The sequence below is a fragment of the Impatiens glandulifera genome, chromosome 2, assembly GCF_907164915.1.
Source record: "Impatiens glandulifera chromosome 2, dImpGla2.1, whole genome shotgun sequence".
Taxonomy (NCBI): domain Eukaryota; kingdom Viridiplantae; phylum Streptophyta; class Magnoliopsida; order Ericales; family Balsaminaceae; genus Impatiens; species Impatiens glandulifera.
Genome location: NC_061863.1, coordinates 21087693 through 21110693, shown reverse-complemented (window position 1 = coordinate 21110693; position 23001 = coordinate 21087693). Strand labels below are relative to the sequence as shown.

Here is a 23001-nt window from a genome sequence, read left to right as displayed (position 1 = left end):
CGAAGGTTTTTGTCAAAACCTTCGGTTTTTAAATCCCTTGGTTTTTTAATTACGAAGGTTATTCAAAGAACCTTCGGTTTTGCCTTTTTTGAAAATTTCATTTCCGAAAGTTTTACAAAGAACCTTCGGTTTTGCTCATTAAAAAAAAATTCTTATTTTTGAAATTGTTTTTTCCGAAGGTTTTTTAATAAACCCTCGTTTTGACTAATATCAAAACCGAAAGTTTTATGAAAACCTTCGGCCTCAACCTCTATAAATACAAACCCTAACCCTTTTCTTTTTTATTCCACTCATCTCTCCTTTCTCTCTCTTCCGCCGCCGCCTGCCTCCTCCAAGCCGCGGGTTCTTCTCCTCTCTTCAGGTAATTATTTGTTTGATTTGTTTTTTTTTGTTTTGTTTATTGTAAGATTTAGATTTCTTAAGTTTATATATATATAATAGATCTAGATTTATGTTAGTTTACGTTTTTTTTGTTTGATTAATATATATATATATACATATATCTGAAATGCATTTAGGATATGGGTGATTCGACGACATGGAAGAGACTTCGGGGTACACCGGAGAAACTGCATCCGTGTTACCAGAATCTGATAACACAATCAAAAATTGCGGCACGTGAGGAAGAGGTCAGAAAGATGACGCTGGAAATGGAACAAATCCGATTAAGGGATGCCGAAAGAGGTCGTTTGCTCAGTGAAATCAAAGCGGACCGAGCCGAAATGTCTCAGAGATTAGAGAATCTCGAACAGGAACTTGTCTTGTTGAGGAGTCGACTGAATCAACCACCCCCTCCTTCCACCCCATCTAATAATTAATTTCTAAATTTATTATGGATTTATTATGGGTTTATGACAATTAATATTTAATTTTATGCGTTATGTTTTAATATTTATGAATTATTGTTATTATGTTTGTTTGGTTTGGTTAAATATGTTTTAAATAATTATGTTTTGTTGACTTTTCACGTTTTTTTAAAAAAGAAACCGCATCGCCAAAACCGAGGGTTTATTTGAAAACCTTCGGTTTTGACCAATTTTTTTTAAAATATTGAGGTAAAAACCAAAGGTTTTTAAATAAACCTTCGGTTTTGACCTTACATTTAAAAAATAAGATTTTTTTGTAAGTATGGGGAAGGGTAAAAACCGAAGGTTTTCAAATAAACCTTCGGTTTTGACCTTACATTAAAAAAATCAGATTTTTTTCTAAGTATGGGGAAGGGTAAAAACCGAAGGTTTTCAAATAAACCTTCGGTTTTGACCTAGCATTAAAAAAATCAGATTTTTTTCTAAGTATGGGGAAGTGTAAAAACCGAAGGTTTTCAAATAAACCTTCGGTTTTAACCTAGCATTAAAAAAATCAGATTTTTTTCTAAGTATGGGGAAGGGTAAAAACCGAAGGTTTTCAAATAAATCTTCGGTTTTGACCTTACATTTAAAAAATCAGATTTTTTTCTAAGTATGGGGAAGGGTAAAAACCGAAGGTTTTCAAATAAATCTTCGGTTTTGACCTAGCATTAAAAAAATCAGATTTTTTTCTAAGTATGGGGAAGGGTAAAAACCGAAGGTTTTCAAATAAACCTTCGGTTTTGACCTTACATTAAAAAAATCAGATTTTTTTCTAAGTATGGGGAAGGGTAAAAACCGAAGGTTTTCAAATAAACCTTCGGTTTTGACCTTACATTAACAAAATCAGATTTTTTTCTAAGTATGGGGAAGTGTAAAAACCGAAGGTTTTCAAATAAACCTTCGGTTTTGACCTAGCATTAAAAAAATCAGATTTTTTTCTAAGTATGGGGAAGGGTAAAAACCGAAGGTTTTCAAATAAACCTTCGGTTTTGACCTTATATTTAAAAAATCAGATTTTTTTTCTAAGTATGGGGAAGGGTAAAAACCGAAGGTTTTCAAATAAACCTTCGGTTTTGACCTAACATTAAAAAAATCAGATTTTTTTCTAAGTATGGGGAAGGGTAAAAACCGAAGGTTTTCAAATAAACCTTCGGTTTTGACCTTACATTAAAAAAATCAGATTTTTTTCTAAGTATGGGGAAGGGTAAAAACCGAAGGTTTTCAAATAAACCTTCGGTTTTAACCCTTCCCAAAAACATTCTGTTTATGGTCAGGACCGAGAGTTATATGTAAATCCTTCGCAAATACACATAAAAAACGAAAGTTAATGTTATAACTTTCGGTTTTGACAATTCCTAATTTGTTAAATTATTTTGTTTTTAAGCCACTAATCTTAACTCCTAACTAATATAATCAAGTGTGAGTTATATTTTAAAAATTTATATTGTGTTTTATGTTGAAATGTTTATGATTGTGTTTTATTATTATAGAGAAGTGTATTTGAATGTTTATGTATGATTATGTAAAGAATATATGTAATGTTTGATCATATGGATTGTGCAATATTGTAAGGATAACAAATGTGTTAAATCGATGTTGTTTAAGGTCATTAGAAGGTGAGAAACAAAAGAATTTAACAAATTTGGAAGTGATAAAACCGAAAGTTAAATATTTAACCTTCGGAAATATCCATCTAAACCGAAAGTTCTATATAAAACTTTCGGGTTTTATACTTCTCAAGACCGAAAGTTATATATACAACTTTCGTTTTTTATGTGTATTTGCGAAGGTTAATTATATAACTTTCGGTTTTTACATTTTCAATTTTTTAAATTAGAGTATTTTTTCTTTCCAATATAGACTCCTAACTAATATAATCAAGTGTGAGTTATATTTTAAAAATTTATATTGTGTTTTATGTTGAAATGTTTATGATTGTGTTTTATTATTATAGAGAAGTGTATTTGAATGTTTATGTATGATTATGTAAAGAATATGTGTAATGTTTGATCATATGGATTGTGCAATATTGTAAGGATAACAAATGTGTTTAATCAATGTTGTTAAAGGTCATTAGTAGGTGAGAAACAAAAGAATTTAACAAATTTGGAAGTGATAATCCCGAAAGTTATATATTTAACCTTCGGAAATACCCCTCTAAACCGAGAGTTGTATATAAATCTCTTGGTTTTTAATAAGGGTGAAAACCGAGAGTTGTATATAAAACTCTCGGGTTTTAAGTCAAAACCGAGAGTTGTATATAAAACTCTAGGGTTTTAATAAGGGTCAAAACCGAGAGTTGTATATACAACTCTCGGGTTTTAATAAGGGTAAAACCGAGAGTTATATATACAACTCTCGGGTTTTAATAAGGGTAAAACCGAGAGTTTTATATACAACTCTCGGAAATAACATCATAAAATTAAAAACGGGCGCCTCTTTCTCTTCTTTTTCCCGATTTCATTTCTCTCTTCTCCTCTCATCTCCGCCGCACTCAACTCTTTCCCCGACGAACAAGCCGCCGCGCGTACTCCCTGCCGAATACCTTGCGCCGCCGCCGTGCCGAAGACCTTGCGCCGCCGCCCTGCCGAAGACCACCGATTCTTTTGAAGAATCGCCCTCTGCCGCCGCCGAAACGTGAAGAATCTCTGCCGCCGCCGCCCTGCAAGGTTAGTTTATTATTTATTTTGCAATTAGGTTAGATTATTGTTAGATTGTTGCAATTAGGTTAGATTAATTTTAGATTCTTGTTAGATTTTTCAGATTAGGTTAGATTATTGTTAGATTTTTGAAATTAGGTTAGATTATTGTTAGATTTTTGCAATTAGGTTAGATTATTGTTAGATTATGTATATATTATTGTTAAATTAGGTTATAAGTTTAAGATTAGGTTATTGTTAGTATGATTTGGGTTTAATTTTGATTTAGGTTTGATTGTGGTTGGTATGATTTGGGTTTAATTTTGATTTAGATTGTGATTGAGGTTGGTATGATTTGGGTTTAATTTTGATTTAGGTTTGATTGTGGTTGGTATGATTTGGGTTTGATTTTGATTTAGGTTTGATTGTGGTTGGTATGATTTGGGTTTGATTTTGATTTAGGTTGTGATTGTGGTTGGTATGATTTGGGTTTGATTTTGATTTAGGTTTGATTGTGGTTGGTATGATTTGGGTTTGATTTTGATTTAGGTTTGATTGTGGTTGGTATGATTTGGGTTTGATTTTGATTTAGGTTGTGATTGGTTTGATTTGTGTTAGATGTTGTTTCATTTAGGTTTTAGTTTGATTTTGTTTTGATTGTGATTGGTTTGATTTGTGTTATATGTTGTTTCATTTAGGTTTTAGTTTGATTTTGTTTTGATTGTGATTGGTTTGATTTGTGTTATATGTTGTTTCATTTAGGTTTTGGTTTAGGGTTTAGGGTTGATTGTGATTTGGGTGTCATTTATTGTTTTTAGGTTTGGATTACGAATTTCAGCCGCCCCCTGCCCGCCCGTCAATCTACATCCGCTGCTCTTCTTCGTTGCTCTTTTTGTGCAAGGTTAGTTCTTCATGTTAGATTTAAGTTTGATTTATGTTCGATTAGATTTATGTTAGATTAGGTATCATGTCTGATTTAAGTTTGATTTATGTTCGATTAGATTTATGTTTGATTAGATTGGGTTTGAATTAGAATTGATTGTAGGTTAGAATTGTTAAATGCAATGAATTATGTATGAATAAAATTATGTTGGATTATAATTGATTGCTTCGAAAGGTGTATGAATGATATAATTCTAGATGATATGTATGTTGAATTTTGGTTGGATAATGATAGATTAGTTAGAAATTATGTTAACATTATGTAAGCCTAATTAATTTAGACAAATTTAAGTAATTAATAATGCGGGTTGTTTTCCATTTTATTAGAAATATGGAAGTACCCGATAAAAGCTGGATGACCTTACGTCGAGATCATCCAGATTACGAGGAAGGTGTTGACAAATTCCTCGAGTATGCTGTTAGGAATACATCCCGACAAACCGTGAAATGTCCCTGCGTGAAATGCTTGAACACGCCGTTTATGGAAATAGACGAAGTGAAGACTCACCTCATCGTTTATGGAATAAATATTCATTATGAGTATTGGTATTTTCATAGAGAAAAGAGACGCACTACTCAAGTGGTTAATGAAGATGTCGATGAAGATGCCGATGACTACGATGATGATGACGACAATGATCAGTCGGAGGATGCCGTGCCGGAATTCAACGATCCGAGACCGGAGATGAATAATACAGTTAATGAACAGGTCAACGAAGAACGATATATGCACGAATTTATAAACGATATGTTTCCAAACGTTAATGACGTCCCGAGCAACGATGAACCAGTCGAAGATGCGCAAAGATTTTATAAATTGCTTGATGATTCCAAACGGCCATTGTATGAAGGTGCTCGAATAACGAAATCATCGGCACTACTGAAACTACTTCACATAAAAAATGTATGTCAATGGACGAATTCTTCGTTCGATATGTTGCTGCGTCTGCTTAAAGACTACATATTACCGATTGACGCTCAATTGCCAAACTCATACTACGAAAGTAAAAAATTCATTACTGATATCGGGCTTAAATATGACAAGATAGACGCATGTAAGAACAACTGTATGCTATTTTGGAAGGACGACATAAATGAAGATTCTTGTAGAGTTTGCGGTCTTTCAAGATGGAAAGTCGACCAAACAAGTGGGACAGTTAGGGAGAAACAAAACGGGAAATTCATTCCAAAAAAGGTGTTGAGATATTTCCCTTTAATACCAAGACTGCAAAGACAATACATGTCCTCAAAAACGGCTCCAATGATGAGATGGCATAAAGAAGGAAGAGTTGACAGTGATACGTTGAGACACCCCGCTGATTCCTTAACTTGGAAGACGTTTGATGAAAATTATACAGATTTTGTTTCAGAATCCCGAAACATAAGACTTGGTTTATCAAGCGATGGATTTCAACCATTTGCAAATGGGAAAAAATCATACAGTGTTTGGCCGGTAATTCTCGTCCCTTATAATGTGTCACCCACGACTTGCATGGATTCTAGCAATTTCATTTTATCTATGTTAATTCCGGGTCCAAAGAGTCCGGGAGATGCAATTGACATATTTCTCCAGTCATTGATCGATGAGTTGCATGAACTGTGGCAAACAGGAGTGAGAACGTTTGATGCACACCTCGCAATACTTTAACATGCGAGCTGCGTTGTTGTGGACCATTAACGACTTTCCCGCATACGCGAATTTATCAGGCTGGAGTACGAAAGGTAAATTCGCTTGTCCTTGTTGTAACAACGACACAGTATCTCTTCGATTGGTTCATGGTTCCAAACAATGTTACTTGGGTCATAGACGCTTCCTTCCACCGAAGCACAAATACAGAAGGGATAAAGAGTCGTTTGATGGTCGAACTGATTATAGAGATCCCCCTAGATTGTTAACGGGGTAAGAAAGTTATGAGCAAGCACGAGACCTAGAAGACATCATTCTTAGTTCGGATATGAGCAAGAGAACCAAGATATATCATGAAACACGAGGAGACAATTGGAACAAACTTAGCATTTTCTTCCGTCTGCCTTATTGGAAATCGCTATTATTGAGACATAATTTGGATGTGATGCATATTGAGAAAAATATCTGTGATAGCGTGTTGGGAACAATAATGAATGTGAAAGAGAAGACTAAGGATGGTCCTAAAGCCCGTAAAGACTTAGAACTGTTAGGCATAAAATCATGGTTACATCCTATAAATGATGAAGGAGTTGTTCATTATCCAGAAGCGCCTTTCACTTTGACATCCGATAATAAAATACGTCTTTGTAACTTCTTGAAAGATCTCAAGTTGCCTGATGGGTTTTGCTCAAATATCGGGGGTTGTGTAAATTTGGAAGAGAAAAAGTTTTCGGGATTAAAGAGTCATGATTGTCACATTTTGTTGGAATATTTAATTCTTTTAGCAACTCGTGGATTGCTTCCAGAGTATGTGTATGATGCGTTAGTAAATTTGTCTCGTTTCTTTCGGTTGTTGTGCTTCAAAGAGTTGATTCAAGAGGACCTGGAACAATTGTACATGGATATTACATTGACACTTTGCAAATTTGAAATGATTTTTCCGCCGTCAATCTTCGATATCATGATGCATCTCCCGGTTCACTTGTCATTTGAGGCTTTGCTTGGAGGACCTGTTCAGTATCGATGGATGTATCCCTTTGAACATTACATGGGTACAATGAAAAGATATTTGCGGAATAATAACCACCCCGAAGCCTCTATAAGCGAGAGCTATCTTGTTAACGAAAGTATTAGTTTATGTACCAGGTATATGGAGGAACAAGATCAAGAAAATGCACAACATGAAATCTCGGGGATTTCAATATTTGCATCATTGGAAGACCTATCCAACGGAAAAGTATACAACTTGGATTATATCGATCGAGTGACAGCTCATTCTTACATTTTGAAAAATTGTCCTGAAGCAGAACCTTTTTACATGTAAGATTCAATGTTGCTGTTACTAATTAGCATTAAAGAGTGTGCTATTTAATATTCGATCTATTTGCAGAGATTATAACAACGAGTCCAGTGGAGAAACGTTTGCCGCATATTTCAAGCATCGAGTGAGTAAATTACAAACCATATATCCTAACTCTTTTTATTCATATTAACAACTTCATTTCGGATACATATAGGTCGCCCATTTAGCAGAAATTAACGACATATCAAGAGACCTCAAGATCTTAGGAGAAGGTCCAAGTATGTACTCGTCTATGTATGTTTGGTGTAAAGTAAACGGATTCAAATTCTGTACAGAAAAACACGACGAAGGTTTGACAACTCAAAATAGTGGGGTTGTTGTTGAGGGGTACAACGGATCTGAAACTATGTCATACTACGGAGTTTTGACGGATATAATCGAAGTACAATACTATTCTCACAAACGAGTTGTTTTATTCAAGTGTAAGTGGTTTGATACACACTCGGGGGAACTAGGAGTGAAAGTGGATAAATATGGCTTCGTAAGTGTAAATGTAAACCGAATTTTGAAAACCCAAAGTCAAGACCCGTATATATTGGCGAGTCAAGCAAAACAAGTATTCTACGCCCCTGATATGTCAGCCCGACCCGGTTGGAAGATTGTGACAAAAATAAAACCGCGGTTTACAAACATATAGTTCAGATTAATTAATTAGGTAGATTTAATTATGTTTTTAACTTTATATTCATTTTTATTACTACTTTATTTCAATTATTCACTCATTTTTATTAATGGTGTGAATTAAGAATGTCTGAAGGTCCTAAAACAACTTGGAAGAGTATGAGGAAGACACCCAAGAAATTGGATAAGAGTTACCAAAACCTACTTGCCCAATCCGAGTCGTTAAAGCGACGAGGATCGTCTTCTACAGACCAACCACTGATTCCTGTGGTCCCGATAGCTACTGCGCCTCCCCGAACATACGAGACTGAAGACGATGATGACCTCGCAGAGTTTATAGAGAGCACATTCGCTGATAACCTGCCTAGCGATGAGGCTGAAGACGAGGGTCTTGAGGAGCCTATCGAGGAGCAGGATGACGAGGAGGAGCACGGGACCACTCCCGACCCATCATCGACAGGTATTTCGTTTACAAATTAGTTAGTGTTTCAATTGATTGACATATTTAATTAAGATTTTGATAATTTTGAAGAATCTTCTGCCCGCAAGAGACGGGGGAAGAACAAGAATATTGCGCTGTCTAAGAGGCTAGCGGGGACGAGGATCCCTCTAACGTTTAGAGAGAAGGATGGGAGGCCAGGCGGTACAGACGTGGGAAGGACACGGTGGTCTAGACATGTGGGGTCGATTATCCGGGACCCCGCAGCCGTCTCACACCGTCTTCTTAAGTGGAAGGCTTTAAGTGCAGACCAATTGGATTCACTGTGGACTGCTATCAAGGTTAGTAATTATTACTTGATTATACATTACGTCATTAAATAATTATTTTTCACATTTGAATGTTATTTTTTTCAGGATCCGTTCGAAGCAACTAATGGTGACATTGAGTATTTTCGAAAGACGGGGTTGGGACACGCCAATCAAATATGGGATAGATGGCGGTCGGATTTGAACAAGAATTATATCCGCGTCCACAAAGGAGACGAGGCGGCGGTACTGGCTAATCCTCCACCGGACTACGATCGAGATGATTGGGAGTTTGTGTGTCGCAACCATTTCTTCACAGAAACGTTTAAGGTACGGTTTCATAATTCAAATAAAAGTTGATATTAATTAATCTAACTTCATTTGTTATTTCAAATACAGAGACACAGTTCTACAAATATGAAGAACCGGAAGAATCTGAAATTCCCGCATCGAACGGGAAGTAGACCGTTTGCACAAATTGAAGACGAGTTGGTAAGTTCATTATTTGTAATAACTTAATATAAAGATTGTTATTAATTATATAAATCATTTATTTCAACAGGCGATTGAAATGGGACGGCCACCGTCTGTAATTGAAGTATTCAAGAAGACCCGTACACCAAAACCGACACAAGAAAACCCAACACCCGTCCCAGACGAACACGTGCAAGAGAAAATTGTAAGTGAATTGAATATGCCTAGTTTTATTATAGAAATGATATTTTATTTGAATTGTGCAGGCTGAGATGGAAGAGGTTGTTAGTAACGAACCGGGAATATTGGATTTTGAATTGACGGAGAGGGTGTTCGGACAACAAAAACACGGGGTAGTGTTCGGAATGGGATCAGGCGTCCGGCCCACACACTTTCGTGAGGATCGTCGTAGTGGAAACAGTTCACAGCGAAACAATGAGCGATTGTTAGAAGAGAATCAAATAATGAAGCTCAAGCTGGAGGAACTGGAGAAGAGATATGAAGAAAAGAAGGCGCAAAATGGAAGAATTGCAATCAGAAAAGCAAGAAATTGTGGAAAGAATGGAGAGGGAGAAGTTAGAGATTACCGAAAAAATGGAGAGGGAGAAGTCAGAGATGAACGCAAGAATGGAGAGAATCGAATTATATATGAGGCAACAACCACCTCCTCCCCCCACAAGCTAAGGTTGTTTCGATTCAAAACATGTTTTCATTATAGGTTGAATTTATAACAGATTGTTCGGAATATTAGTTTGGTTTCGAATTTTGTAATGTTCATGATCAATTAATGTGATCGTTTAATGTATGCTGCATTTCTTTTATCATTAATATATTGGTTTGGCTGAACAGGTATTGGTTGCGAGCAAAATAATCCGCACATTTTTCAAAATTTAGGGGAAAAAACCGAAAGTAATATTGAAATCTCTCGGTTTTTCTCTTTTTGGAAAAAACGAGAGATATTAGAAAACTCTCGGTTTTTAGCCAAAGAGAAAACCGAGAGTTATATGACAAACCCTCGGTTTTTATCCAAAAGAGGAAAACCGAAAGTTTTGTAAATAACTCTCGGTTTTCCTCTTCGGGTAAAAACCGAGAGTTTTCATATAACTTTCGGTGTTCTTGAAAAGGAGAAAACCGAGAGTTATTGGAAAACTCTCGGTTTTTACCCGAAGAGGAAAACCGAGAGTTATTTACAAAACATTCGGTTTTTACCCGAAGAGGAAAACCGAAAGTTTTGTAAATAACTCTCGGTTTTCCCACAAAGAGAAAAACCGAAAGTTCTTTGCAAAACCCTCGGTTTTTCCACACAGAGAAAAACCGAAAGTTATTTGTAAAAAGAGGAAAACCGAAAGGTCTTTGTAAAACCCTCGGTTTTTCCACAAAAGAGGAAAACCGAAAGGTCTTTGTAAAACCCTCGATTTTTCCACAAAGAGAAAAACCGAAAGGTCTTGTAAAACCCTCGGTTTTTCCACAAAGAGAAAAACCCGAAAGTTTTCATATAACTCTCGGTTTTTCTCTTTATGGAAGTCCCGAGAGTGTCAATACCGAGGGATGACGAGTGTAACTAAAACCTTCGGTAAGGTGTCTTCACCGAAAGTTATAGGGTCAAAACCGAGAGTTTTAACTCTCGGTTTTGACCCATTTTTCACCAGTGGAATATTTATATATATATATTATATATTAAATAAATAGATATTTTTTTATTAAATTTATATTATATATTGAGAAATAAATGAAGGTTGAGATTTTTTTAATTAGGGTATGAGATATAATAATTTTATTATATATATTTATATTATATATTAAGAAATAAATGAGGAAACTTTTATAAACAGAGATATAAAATTATTTATATAAATATAAAAATGATTAATATATATATATATATATATTATATATTCAAAAAATAGATAATTTTTTTTTATTAAATTTATATTATATATTGAGAAATAAATGAAGCGTGAGATTTTTTTAATTAGGGTACGAGATATAATAATTTTATTAAGAAATAAATGAGGAATTTTTTATAAACAGAGATATAATATTATTTATATAAATATAAAAATGATTAATATATATATATATATATTTAAAAGAGATGTAATAATTATATATAAATATAAAAAATAATGTTAAAAGAATATATATATAATATATATATATAAATTAATTAGGAGAGAATTTAATTATATATATGAAGGTAATATAATTTAACAAATAAGTTGAAAGACTTTTGAAACTAGTTCGGTCAATTATAATAAATCTACTTTACTAGCTTATCTAAATAATTATATAATTAATTTAAAACTAAAATAAGACAATGTTTTGCCAAATATAAATAAGTGAAATTTGGTTTCAAAAAATTATATAATAAGACAAAGAAAATAACAAACTTAACTTTATCTTGTAAATACAAAATATTTAATGTGTATTCGGTTAATTGATAATAGTTAGCTTGTAGAGAAGCTGATTAATATAAATTTAACTAATTAAATAGATTCAGTTAAATTTAGTAAATTAATATTATTTTTTAACTAGTTGGTATTAATATTATAAAATAATATGATTTAATTATATATATATATATATATATTTTTAGAAAGAATATATTTTTGACTTTAAATTTCGAAAATATTCATTTTTGTTTTTCTTTTATATTATAGCAAATTTGATTTTACAACATATTAAAAGAAATATTTTTATGAGAAATTCACATATTTGGAGTTTTTGTTTTTGAAAAAAACTTAGTATTTTTATAAAATATATATTAAATTAGGAAAATAATATAATGATTTGTAAAACAAACATTTTTCTTTAACATATTTAAAATTTAAAAATAAAATTAAGCAATTATTTGTGAAAATTAAAAATTATATATAAAGTGAATCTAACTATTTCTTACTATATTGAATCCAAGCTTGGGAGATAAGCCATGGATACTAATAAGGCAAATGTAAACTTACTATCTTCTTTTTATTCTAATTCAAATGATTTTTTTATTAATATATTCAATTTTGGAAGATCACAATGGAACAACCTTTATACTACATTTAGAAAAAACATTATGATAAGATTATATTAAATATGGGTTTAAGTTATTTAGTTTAGTGAGAAAGATAACCGAAAAAAAAACTTTTGTATCTAAATATATATATAGTTTAATATATTATAATTGTATATTATTATAAAAAATAAGACTAAAATTATAATAAAATATTAAAGAGTTTTTATTAGGCCTTGTTCGTTTCAGGTTATTTAAATAATCTGGAGGAAGAAAATAATGATTATGGATGATGATATTAGAAAATGATAATGTTTTTTTGGGTAAAAAGACCTAAAGGGTATTTATATATATAAATAAAATAAATAATAATTATTTAAAATAGAGAATATTTTAGTATTTTGGTTAATGAATTGATTGATTTGATGAATGAAAAAGGAGTGATGTGATAATTGATTTTGTTGGGTTATTTAAAAAATCTGAATAAGAACAAGGCCTTAGTGCAAGAGTAATAAGAGAAAATTATCGTATTACAAAATATCGAAAATATTAATATTTTTAATATATTGAAAAAATTGGTAAGGTATGTTGTATAGTATCGATATTAAAATTATTGATAAAGCAAAAGTATAATATTTTAAAAATTTTGAAATATCAAAATAATATTTGTTTTAATCTTGAATAGTAGATTTGTAAGATATTAAGAAAAAGGAGGATATATTTGTCTTTAAAGTGAAATAAAAGTGTAAAATAGTTCCACCAATCAATCATCTACGTTCGGTTCAATAATAATCTTCTCCCGACTTTCTCTCGCTCTTGCAAAACCTAGGTCTTCTCCTTCTTGACGATTCAGTAATTTTGTCTTCCTCGTTAGAAATCTGCTGTAGCTTCTGGTTTTCTAATAAAAGAAAGGAGACAGATGTTATAGGATGCCAAAAATGGTGGAAAAGCCCTAATCTATACACACTTCAGAAACTAAAACACCTCCATTGATTGATTCTGCGTTGCAACCAGAATAGGGGAACCCGCTTCCTTCCTGATCCTCCACTTCAGCTAGGGCTCTTTTCATTACCTTCTACAAATAAATTCAGGTCTATTTACTGCATTATAGCTAGATAGAACGAGTATGAGGATTGGAATGGATTAGATGATTCGAGTTCTTGTTCTAATGGCTTAGATAGTAATAGGCGTTGAGTTTGATTTAATGAAATGAGATTTTGATTAAATGAATTGCTGACTTGTTGCTATTTGAATGTCTTTGGTTGGGATGAATCTAGGAGGAATGATGCTTGATTTAATTAGAACTTTGAAAGGGATTAATAATACAGTTTGTGTGTTTGAATGTGAAGTTGGATTGAGTGTTTTAATGATTTGCTTGGTCAAATAATTTGAAAATTTGTCAGAATGGAGTTAGATGTGTTGACAAGAGTTATGTGAAGTGAATTGCTCAAGGTCTAGATGAATTTAATTGTGATTTCATGAAAATGCAAAGTGTGACGGATTCCGAAATTCAATATTCTGAATCTGTTTATGGTAATAAATTGGTTCTAGATTCCAAACAATTGAGAGTTGAAAATTCTGATCTATTTTGAAGTTTTCGAGAAACCTTTTCTCAAGAACTTTCGTGTTCAAAGAAAATTTGCGTGAATTCATCTTCAGGCTCAAATAGGTGCAGATCTGGATTTCCTGAAATTGTTTCTGCCCAGATTTGTTTTTTAAAATGTTTTGAGTGATTTCATCAACTTGTTTAGGGAACATATTTGGACATTGGATTGTCAATTCATAGCATGGTCAATGTTTAGAGGAATTCTAACTTGAAAGACATTTTTAAAACAAAAAATAGAAAATCCAGGTTTGCATCTTGTTATGATTTCTCATTGAACTTGGGTCTTAACTTGATTTGTTAGGTTTTGGATAATGGAAATCATTTTAGCAATTATATCTCAAATGCTTGCAAAACTGGCCAACGGAATGGGCTTCCCTGCTTTCCCTGTTTTCTGGGCAGCCTTGCTGTCCAAACTTGCAAAAGTCCAAAACTAATTAAATCTATTATTCTTGAGCTGTTTTTGCCAAAGGATAGTTAGGACACCAAAATTAGGTATTTTTCTTGAGGTCACTTGTTTGGGCCATCTGTGAGAAAAATGATTTTGAAATTTGAAAATAAAACTGATTTGATAAATTTCCAGAAAACGTTTTGATTTCTTTTGATTTCTTTTGATTTCAAACAAGGTTTAAACATTTTGATTCTCAAAATTTGATTAAGGTTGAAAAACCACATTTATCCTCTTTTGAAATTGTTTTCCTTTGAAATGGTTTGTGTTTGAGCCTTATGAAAGATTCAGTGAAATGATTTTGAAGTGATTTGGGATTGATTGAAAAATGTTCGAAGATGTGCTTGTGATGATGAATGTGACTAAGTGCTTTGATGTGATGATCATGAGTATTTGGTTATGTGAGGAAATGCCTTGGTGGAAGATCACGATGAATTTAAATGAGTTAAATGCTTGAAGTGCTTTCTTGAAATTGCATAATGAGTGTGAGAGTGTTTAAATGATCGAATTGAAATGAGTTGTTCACTTGAATTGTATGATGACTCGTATTTATTGAGCTTAATTGATGATGTGTTGCGTTTGCTTTGATGTGTTGATGTATTGGTTGATTCACATGTTTCATTTTTTGAATACTCTTGAATGATGTTCAAGATTATCATTGCTATTGACGTCTTATCTTATTACGACTATTATTGATTTGAGACATTGATAGATTGAACTAGAATTTGGGATAAACATGACTGAATAATGCATTTAGAATTCATGTCTAGATCACTTGAGATAAATCCTAAGTCTAGCCCAATTCCAAAGCTCGGGAGAATCTCATTTTCATTTTCACTACTGAAATTTGCCCGTTTGTTTTGTTTCCAGTCAGTACTGATTCATTTCTCATGATTTTCATGGAAACCAGGTTATATACTCAGTTGGCGTTGTATTTGCATGAATTGCCTTTTACCTGGGAATCAAATTCAGAGCAGATAGGGATTTTGTCGTGTAATACGAGTTCTTGATTCCTTTTTGTTAGGGTTGGTTCTCCGTTTGATTTCCAGAACGAGGAAGATAGGTGGTGGTTAGAAGATAATGTGTATATTGTGTGTGATTCAAAAGTGGTCTCGTCGAGTTGCTACCATGCTCCCATGGCTAGTAATTCCTCTAATTGGACTTTGGGCTCTGTCTCAGCTGTTACCACCTGCTTTTCGGTTTGAAATCACTTCTCCCAGGTTGGCTTGTGTATTTGTGTTGTTGGTTACTCTATTCTGGTATGAGATCCTTATGCCTCAGTTATCAGCATGGCGGGCACGAAGGAATGCTCGCCTCAGGGAAAGAAAGAGATTTGAGGCCATCGAAATGCAGAAGCTTCGGAAGACTGCAACCCGGAGGTGCAGGAATTGTCTGACTCCATACCGAGACCAGAATCCTGGTGGGGGGAGGTTTATGTGTTCATATTGTGGTCATATTTCAAAAAGGCCCGTTTTAGATCTCCCAGTACCGCCTGGTTTTGGTTTGTCAAATTCTGGAATATTGAAAGATTTAGTAGGCAAAGGTGGGAACATCTTAAACGGAAAGGCATGGTCTGATAATAGTTGGACTTGTCGTCAAGATTGGTTGGAGAATGGTAATTGGGTCAGTGGACAGTTCACTGGGAACAATTACGGGCAGAAGAATGGTGTTGGTTTTTTCAGCTGTGATGAAGATTGTATGACAGAAAAGTCTTATTCTCGTGTGATGATATTCGCTTGCAAGATAACATCAGTTTTGTTCTGGAGCATTGGATGGTTTTGGAGTAAGGTCTCTAGAGCTAGTTTGTCAAGAGATGTTTCTTCAGATACAGAGGACAAGGGATTGTTGGCAAGACAGGGTGAGAATTTCCAAGAGAGTAGAGTAGAAAAGGCTCGTAGAAAAGCAGAAGAGAAAAGACAAGCTAGGGTAGAGAAGGAGTTATTGGAGGAGGAGGAGAGAAAGCAAAAAGAGGAGGTTGCAAGGCTGGTGGAGGAACGCCGAAAACTTAGGGATGAAAATATGGAAGTTGAGAAGGATCGTAAGAAAGGGTCAACTACTTCTACTGAAAAGAATAGTAAGAAGGAAGCTGAGAAGAAACGACGGGAAAAAAAGAAGGATAAAGACAAGGCTTCTAGTAAAAGCAATTCTGATGCAGAGGAAATTGAAAAACGAGGTGGTAAGGAAAATGAACGGAAGGGTGATAATGATAAGCCGGATTTACATAGATCTGGAGCAGAAAATGGCAAAATTAATGGCACAGGAGTATTATATGGGATTAAGAGCAATGCTAATAGCAATCATGGCAGGGGAAACACTGGTACTCATTACCTGGACAGAATGAAGGGTACTATTTTATCCTCCTCCAAAGCTTTTGGTAGCAACAGTTTCTTCAGAAGGGGTGTTAACACTTCTCCCATGGTTTCAAGAGAAAGCAAGTCCGGTGGGTTTGTAGATCACATTAACACGTCTGCCAACAGAAATGATTTTTCTCAGCATGGAAAACCAAATATGAGTGGTGATGATAAGAGCATCAGTCGACCTGTAAGTTAATGGCTTGTTTTAATATATTACTATGTTAATTATCTTATTTGTCTCTATGCTGTTTATGTGGTTGTGTGAATATTTTGGTCTTGGGTATGGTAGATATAGAAAGTATGACTATAGTATTGTCATTAATGTAGTTTTATATCATGCAATTTATTTATTCACGTAAAAGTTAGCCTCAATATATCTTGATAAGTGTGATGCTAATTAGAAAGTTAAATCATGTAAGCAAAATGCAACTTAGAAATGCTACTAATCAAAAGAAGGATATATTTTTATTTCTAGTTCATTCTTTTAACAATTAATATTCGAGCCAAGTTGGCTATTAGGAGGGGGATAGTAATAGATTTCTTAATTTGATAGCGGATTATTTTTTGAGATGAGGGTTTTTTTCCTGGGAGATGCTGTCTAGCATTTTTGAAGTGTCAAATTCTTGAAATATTCCTATTTCTAATGGAACGTTAACCTGTGGAAATGATGTTTTTGGTTAATAAGTGGTGATTTAGTGGAGACTTATATCTCAGTGGTAAAGTGTAAGAACTCATGTCCTCACGGTCATAGTTTGAGTCTTCACACTTGGACCATTTAAAAAAAGAAAGAGAAGTGGTGATTCATCCTTGAGTTTTGAGGGTTTGAAAGTGTTCTCCATGTTACATTTGATAATTAAATTATTATTAAACTACATTCATTTCATTTTAGGAGCTGAGGTGTTTAATCTTTTTTATTTTCAAAAAGTTAGAGCAGAGCATTCTTGTCATTGAATTCATGAAATGCAGGTGCTCATTGAACCACCACCAATAGCAGCCCCAAAGAAATCATGGCAACAACTGTTTACCCGTTCATCAGCTGTTTCTCCTCCTCCTCCTGTTTCAAATGTTATAAGCAGACCAAATTCAAAGCCCCAGATAGAAGTGCACAGCCCTCCATCTATAACATATGATAACCCCATTAGCTTTGGATTTCCATCACCCTTTACCTTGCCTACTTTTCCACTTGTGTCAACAAGTTCGACGAGTACTGTTGTTCCATTGAACTCTGAAACCATGTTTGCTGCTCGTGATCTTTTACCTGAAGAATCTGACATTTTTGAAGATCCATGTTATGTTCCAGACCCAGTATCTCTACTCGGGCCTGTTTCAGAATCCCTGGAAAATTTTCAGTTAGATTTAGGCACTGGGTTTATTGGAGAGTTTGGATCAGAAAAGCTTCGTCCTTTAAGGAACACATCATCTGCAATGCCAGAAATCATTAGACCGTCGCCTATTGAAAGGAGTTGTAATTCTAATCGATCGCCCAAGTCTGTATCTAATAATATCCAGGAGTTTCACAACTTCCCAGTTGAAGCTTCAAACCATTCAAATGAGCAGGGAACTTATCAGATGTGGAACACTTCTCCTCTCTTTCCTCGTGAACTCAATATACCAGGCAAGGAAGATGTGATGCATCAACTCCTTGCTCAGAAAACCATGGAGTCGCTATTTACTAATGATGAGCAGACTATTTCTAGCATTCATTCCCAGAACAACTTCCTTCAGAACCAAAACACCGGTACATTTGGTACTTTTCTTTCTGGTCCAGTCGATACTCCGTGGGAGGCAAAAACATTAAGTGGTTTTGAAAATCAATTTTCTATGGATACAAGAGAGGAACGTGTTCAGAAGGAAATTGTGTATGGGAGCAGCATACCCATTGGATCTACTAGCCATCTGCCCCAACCCAATTGTTGGACCAAGTAAGTGAATTCTTTTATTACTTATGAATACAATTTAACTGCTAGCTATACGATTTAGGATTTGTTTGGTATAGGGTTATTTTGGATTTAATCTAAATAAACCACAATCACATCATCAAACAAAATACCTTTTCTTTTTTAACATTTAAACAATATAAAAGACAGGATATTTTAATTCAAATAATACAAGTTAAATAAAATCAAACAAAGCTCTTAGCATAGTTCATCTTTCCCCCATAGTATGGTTTCTATGGTCATATAAAACATTAGCTTTGATGATATGAGAAAAACACTTTAAAAGACTATTTTACCCTTATAACAACGAAAATGTGATAAGTCTCATTGGGTTTGAATTCTACTTGGTGCAGGAAGGAAGCGGTTGTTGGTTCAAAAGATGTAGTTGGAAAGTCGAGAATAGGAAGTCACAACCACCACCAACATCCTGTTGGAAGTCTGTTCTCTCCCCCAGAAGTAGGTTCACTATGGTCGTCCTCTTCTTATGGTTGAAAGAGAGAGAGATGGATGATCTGATCTCACTATTATTATTGTGAGGTGAGAATAAAGAAAAAACCTCTGTTGGAATAATAATAGTGGACTGCTGGACAGTATGTATCATCTTGGGTTCTTCATATCTTTATAATGGAGATTTGTTAACATGGGCATGAAGCAACAAATAAGGTTCATGTATTTAACAAATTGGTTCTTATAGGAGGCACTTAATATGTCCCAAACATATTAATAAAAAACAATTAAAAGGATTAAACATGCAAAATACCATTTTTTAAAATCTAATGATATGTCATACCATTTCTAATAAACATAGTTTAAATATACACAATAAATAGCATAATATATAATTTACATAATATTAATTGGTTCCTTGTAACTTGGTGGTCCATGGACTTAAATAAAAGCAAAAATCTATATATTCATGCAATAATTTTGTGAACTTATACTGGTTTTAGGTTTTCTTTACAGATGGTTTCTCAATGTCGGCAGAATAAATACTTGAAAGTTACCTTCCAACTACTAATTTTCAACTACATACAAAAGTATACCATTTAAACTTTTATAATTTTATCAGTGTTCTAAATGGCTGTTCCGCCAATACATGAGGCAGTCAAATTATTTATTATTTTTAATTAATTAATTACTAATATTAATATATATATATATATATATATAAATTTAATAAAAAAACTCTTTATCACCCACTATTTATTTAAATTTTGAAATTACTCCTTACATTCCAATTCATTCATCTTCTTTTCCGTTTATTATCTAATCCACCTCACCTCCTTGATCATCTACATCTTCTTCGATCATCTATCTCTTCTTCAGCTCGTCTACATTCTTATTTTTGTTAAATGTTATTATGTTAGAGAATATTAATTTGACTTTTTAGTAAAATAATAATTATAGAACATCTTTATTATATTTATATTCAACCGCTTAGGCACCGCCTAGGCAACCGAGGCAGTAGGCAGTCACTTACCGTTCCGCCACCGCCTACCGTTTAGAACACTGAATTTTATAAATATTATCTTACAATTAAATTAAATATTAATATTGTTGCACCCTCTGATTTATTGAAAAAATAATAGACACTTCATTTCATCCACATTCTCTCTTCCCTTATCACTCCTCTTCATATATACATATAATTCTGATTTGAATATTTATAAAATCTCTCCTCTTTGTATTATTCAAAATTTAAAATCTATTTTAAATGTAAATGTGAACATTTTAACTAAACTTTCAATTGAAGATTTCATTTATGATTTGTGTATTAATATATATTTAATAAAAAAACTTTTGACTCACATGTTAATATGTGTATTAACTCAAGAGTCACTCAAATTGTGAGCGCACGCCTTATGACATTTTACTAACAATATAACATGACTTATATGACTGTATTAATCCGTTTATCTATTTTGAATTTTAGTTTGAATTTATCAAATTTATTTGTAAATGAACTCTCAAAATTAAAAAAAAGTTGGATATATACTCCAATTAGGTTTTAATATTAATATATATATATATATATATATAAATAAATATCTTAAATTCATTTTACCTACAAAATAAATTATTCATCAATCACTTTTCTCGAGATAATTGAGTATGCGATGCGGTGTTAGGATCTCATATAATCCTTTATAACCCTGACCTATAAATGGGCCTTTATGAGTTTCTAAAATATCTTTTAAGCTATGACCAATACCCCTGTTGGTTCTATACATCGAGTGTAGAATGCAAACATTTAATCACTCTTCTCGAGTGTAGCATGTGAACATTTAAATCATTTGACAACTTGTGTTGTTTGACTTTTATTTATAATTTTGTGTATGAATATTATAAACACTCAAATTGAACTCATCTAATTTAATAAATTTTAATTTAAATAACGTTTTATTTGAAAGACTCCACAGTAAATAATTATTTTAGATAAATATTACATTCATAAATCTAAAATAATTAAAAACAAGTTAAAAAATATTTTAGACTAATATTGTTGTTAAACCCAAAAAAACCTTTGTATTAGTTTCTGTAAAAGTTATTGCTTCGAGAATTTCAACAGTTTTGCGTGTTGAGAATTTTCTTTTAAAACCAAACATTATTTAAAAAAAAATTCAAATAATCCCTGATAGCATTTTGAAATTAATTAAAAATAGTTAACTTCGGGGTTTAATTTTAAATAATTCCGGAATTTACAGTAATCAAATCACAATTTGATTTTTTTTATAAATCCTTTAGTTTAAATTAATTAAACATAATTAATTAAAAAAAATATTTATTTATAAACTGAATTGCCAATTAATTTTTGAAAATCAATAAAAGTTGACATACATATACAAACGTATTGACCAAAGTTTTAGTTCGTAGTTTGGTGATACTCGGGAAAGAGTTTTTGCATTTCATACTCCGTACCCGTTTTAAAAACGGTATCTACTTATAAAGTTAACTTTTGAAAATCGGTTGTATAACGTTCAAGTTTTAACCAATTATTCTTCTGGTCCAAGATATGCTTCTAGGTTTTAGCGTTATTTAAAATATTGAAACAACAATATTTAAATGTTGGTACCTGTTGTTGATGATAATTAAGGAGGATTATACCTGAAGAACATCAATTATTTTAAAGATGTTAAGGTTTAGAAATAAACACCAATGAAGCCTTAGTCAAAAAAATATTTTTGTGAAAATATCTAAGAAATATTTTGAAATAATTTTCTAATTTTTCTGGATTTTTAGAAAATATTTTAGGGTCCCAAAGTTACAAAAAAAATTTTGAGTTTTGAAAAGTGGAACCAAACAGGCCTTAGGACCGGAGTCCTAAGACTCGGGTCCATTTTTATCGGCTGGGGTCTAAAGAGACTCGGTCTAAGTTCTAAGGACTCATAGTCCTTGGCTGAGATTACCGATCTGGGTGTATAAACCCATCGATCATAGGTTAGCCCTAGGCTAAGTTCATCGGTCTAGGTGTATAAACCCACCAGTCCTGGGTTAGCTCTAGGCTAAGTTCATCGGTCTAGGTGTATAATCCCACACTAGTCCTAGGTTAGCTCTATGATAATTTCATTGGTCATAGAATCGGGGATCCTCGGTCCTAGGTCGAACCTCTCGGTCCTAGATTAAAATCCTTGGTCATAGTTAAGAACATCGGTCGAATCTCTCGGTCCTAGCTCAAGAACATCGGTCAGACCTCTCGGTGCTTGGTCATAGGTTTCAGTCCGGACCAAGAATCTTCGGTCGGTTCTCTTGGTCCTAGGCTAACAAGCCTCTATACTCAAGAATACCAAATTTCATTTTTTTAAAGTCGTTTTTTATATTGAATTCGTTGATCCAAGGATTTGGGTAACTTTACAAAGCCCACGGGAATATGTTGATCATCATCTCAAAGTATCAATCAACATAGATGATGATCAAATCATTCAAAATAGTTTGTGATAAAAAATTGGAATTTTGATTTGAAGGTTATTTTAAGGAGAAAGGAGTTATCCAATAACTTCCTTATATCTCATATACTTGATTGGTACCAAAACAAAATACTGGATGTTCGTTTTGACCAAATCAAGTACTAAAAAATTTCAATTATTTTGAAAATTTTGATTTTGATCAAACATAATCCAAATAGTTGTCCAACATGATTGATTGAGATATTTTTTGGGCTGTGATTCAATAGAATTAACCCAAGAAAAACAAATACGTTTTTTTTTTTTGAAAATTCAAATTTGAGTTTTTCTTTTTTAAGTTGATTGGTTGTTTTTAACCTATCCAAAAAGTTACTAAATCATCTAAGGATGTATTTATAACCATAAAACACCATGAACAGCAAGCATACAAGCTTACGTAATTTGAAATATTTAAACTATAAATATGAATTAGAGGGTGATTGAAACCTTACCAAGGAT

At 33.0% G+C, this 23001-nt stretch overlaps 1 protein-coding gene across 2 annotated transcripts; it reads left to right on the top strand.

Moving 5' to 3' along the window:
* The first annotated feature begins 13025 nt into the window (after positions 1 to 13025).
* LOC124924090 lies at positions 13026 to 19251 on the top strand. 2 transcript variants are annotated; one of them, XM_047464144.1, is made up of 4 exons: positions 13026 to 13350; positions 15335 to 16851; positions 17631 to 18586; positions 18955 to 19251. In XM_047464144.1, exons 2-4 carry the CDS (start codon positions 15391 to 15393, stop codon positions 19091 to 19093), a joined length of 2556 nt encoding a protein of 851 aa, XP_047320100.1. In that variant the 5' UTR covers positions 13026 to 13350; positions 15335 to 15390; the 3' UTR covers positions 19094 to 19251. The 2 variants fall into 2 exon arrangements, with proteins under 2 accessions (XP_047320100.1, XP_047320099.1); XM_047464143.1 differs by having other exon boundaries at positions 15221 to 16851.
* Positions 19252 to 23001: the final 3750 nt, after the last annotated feature.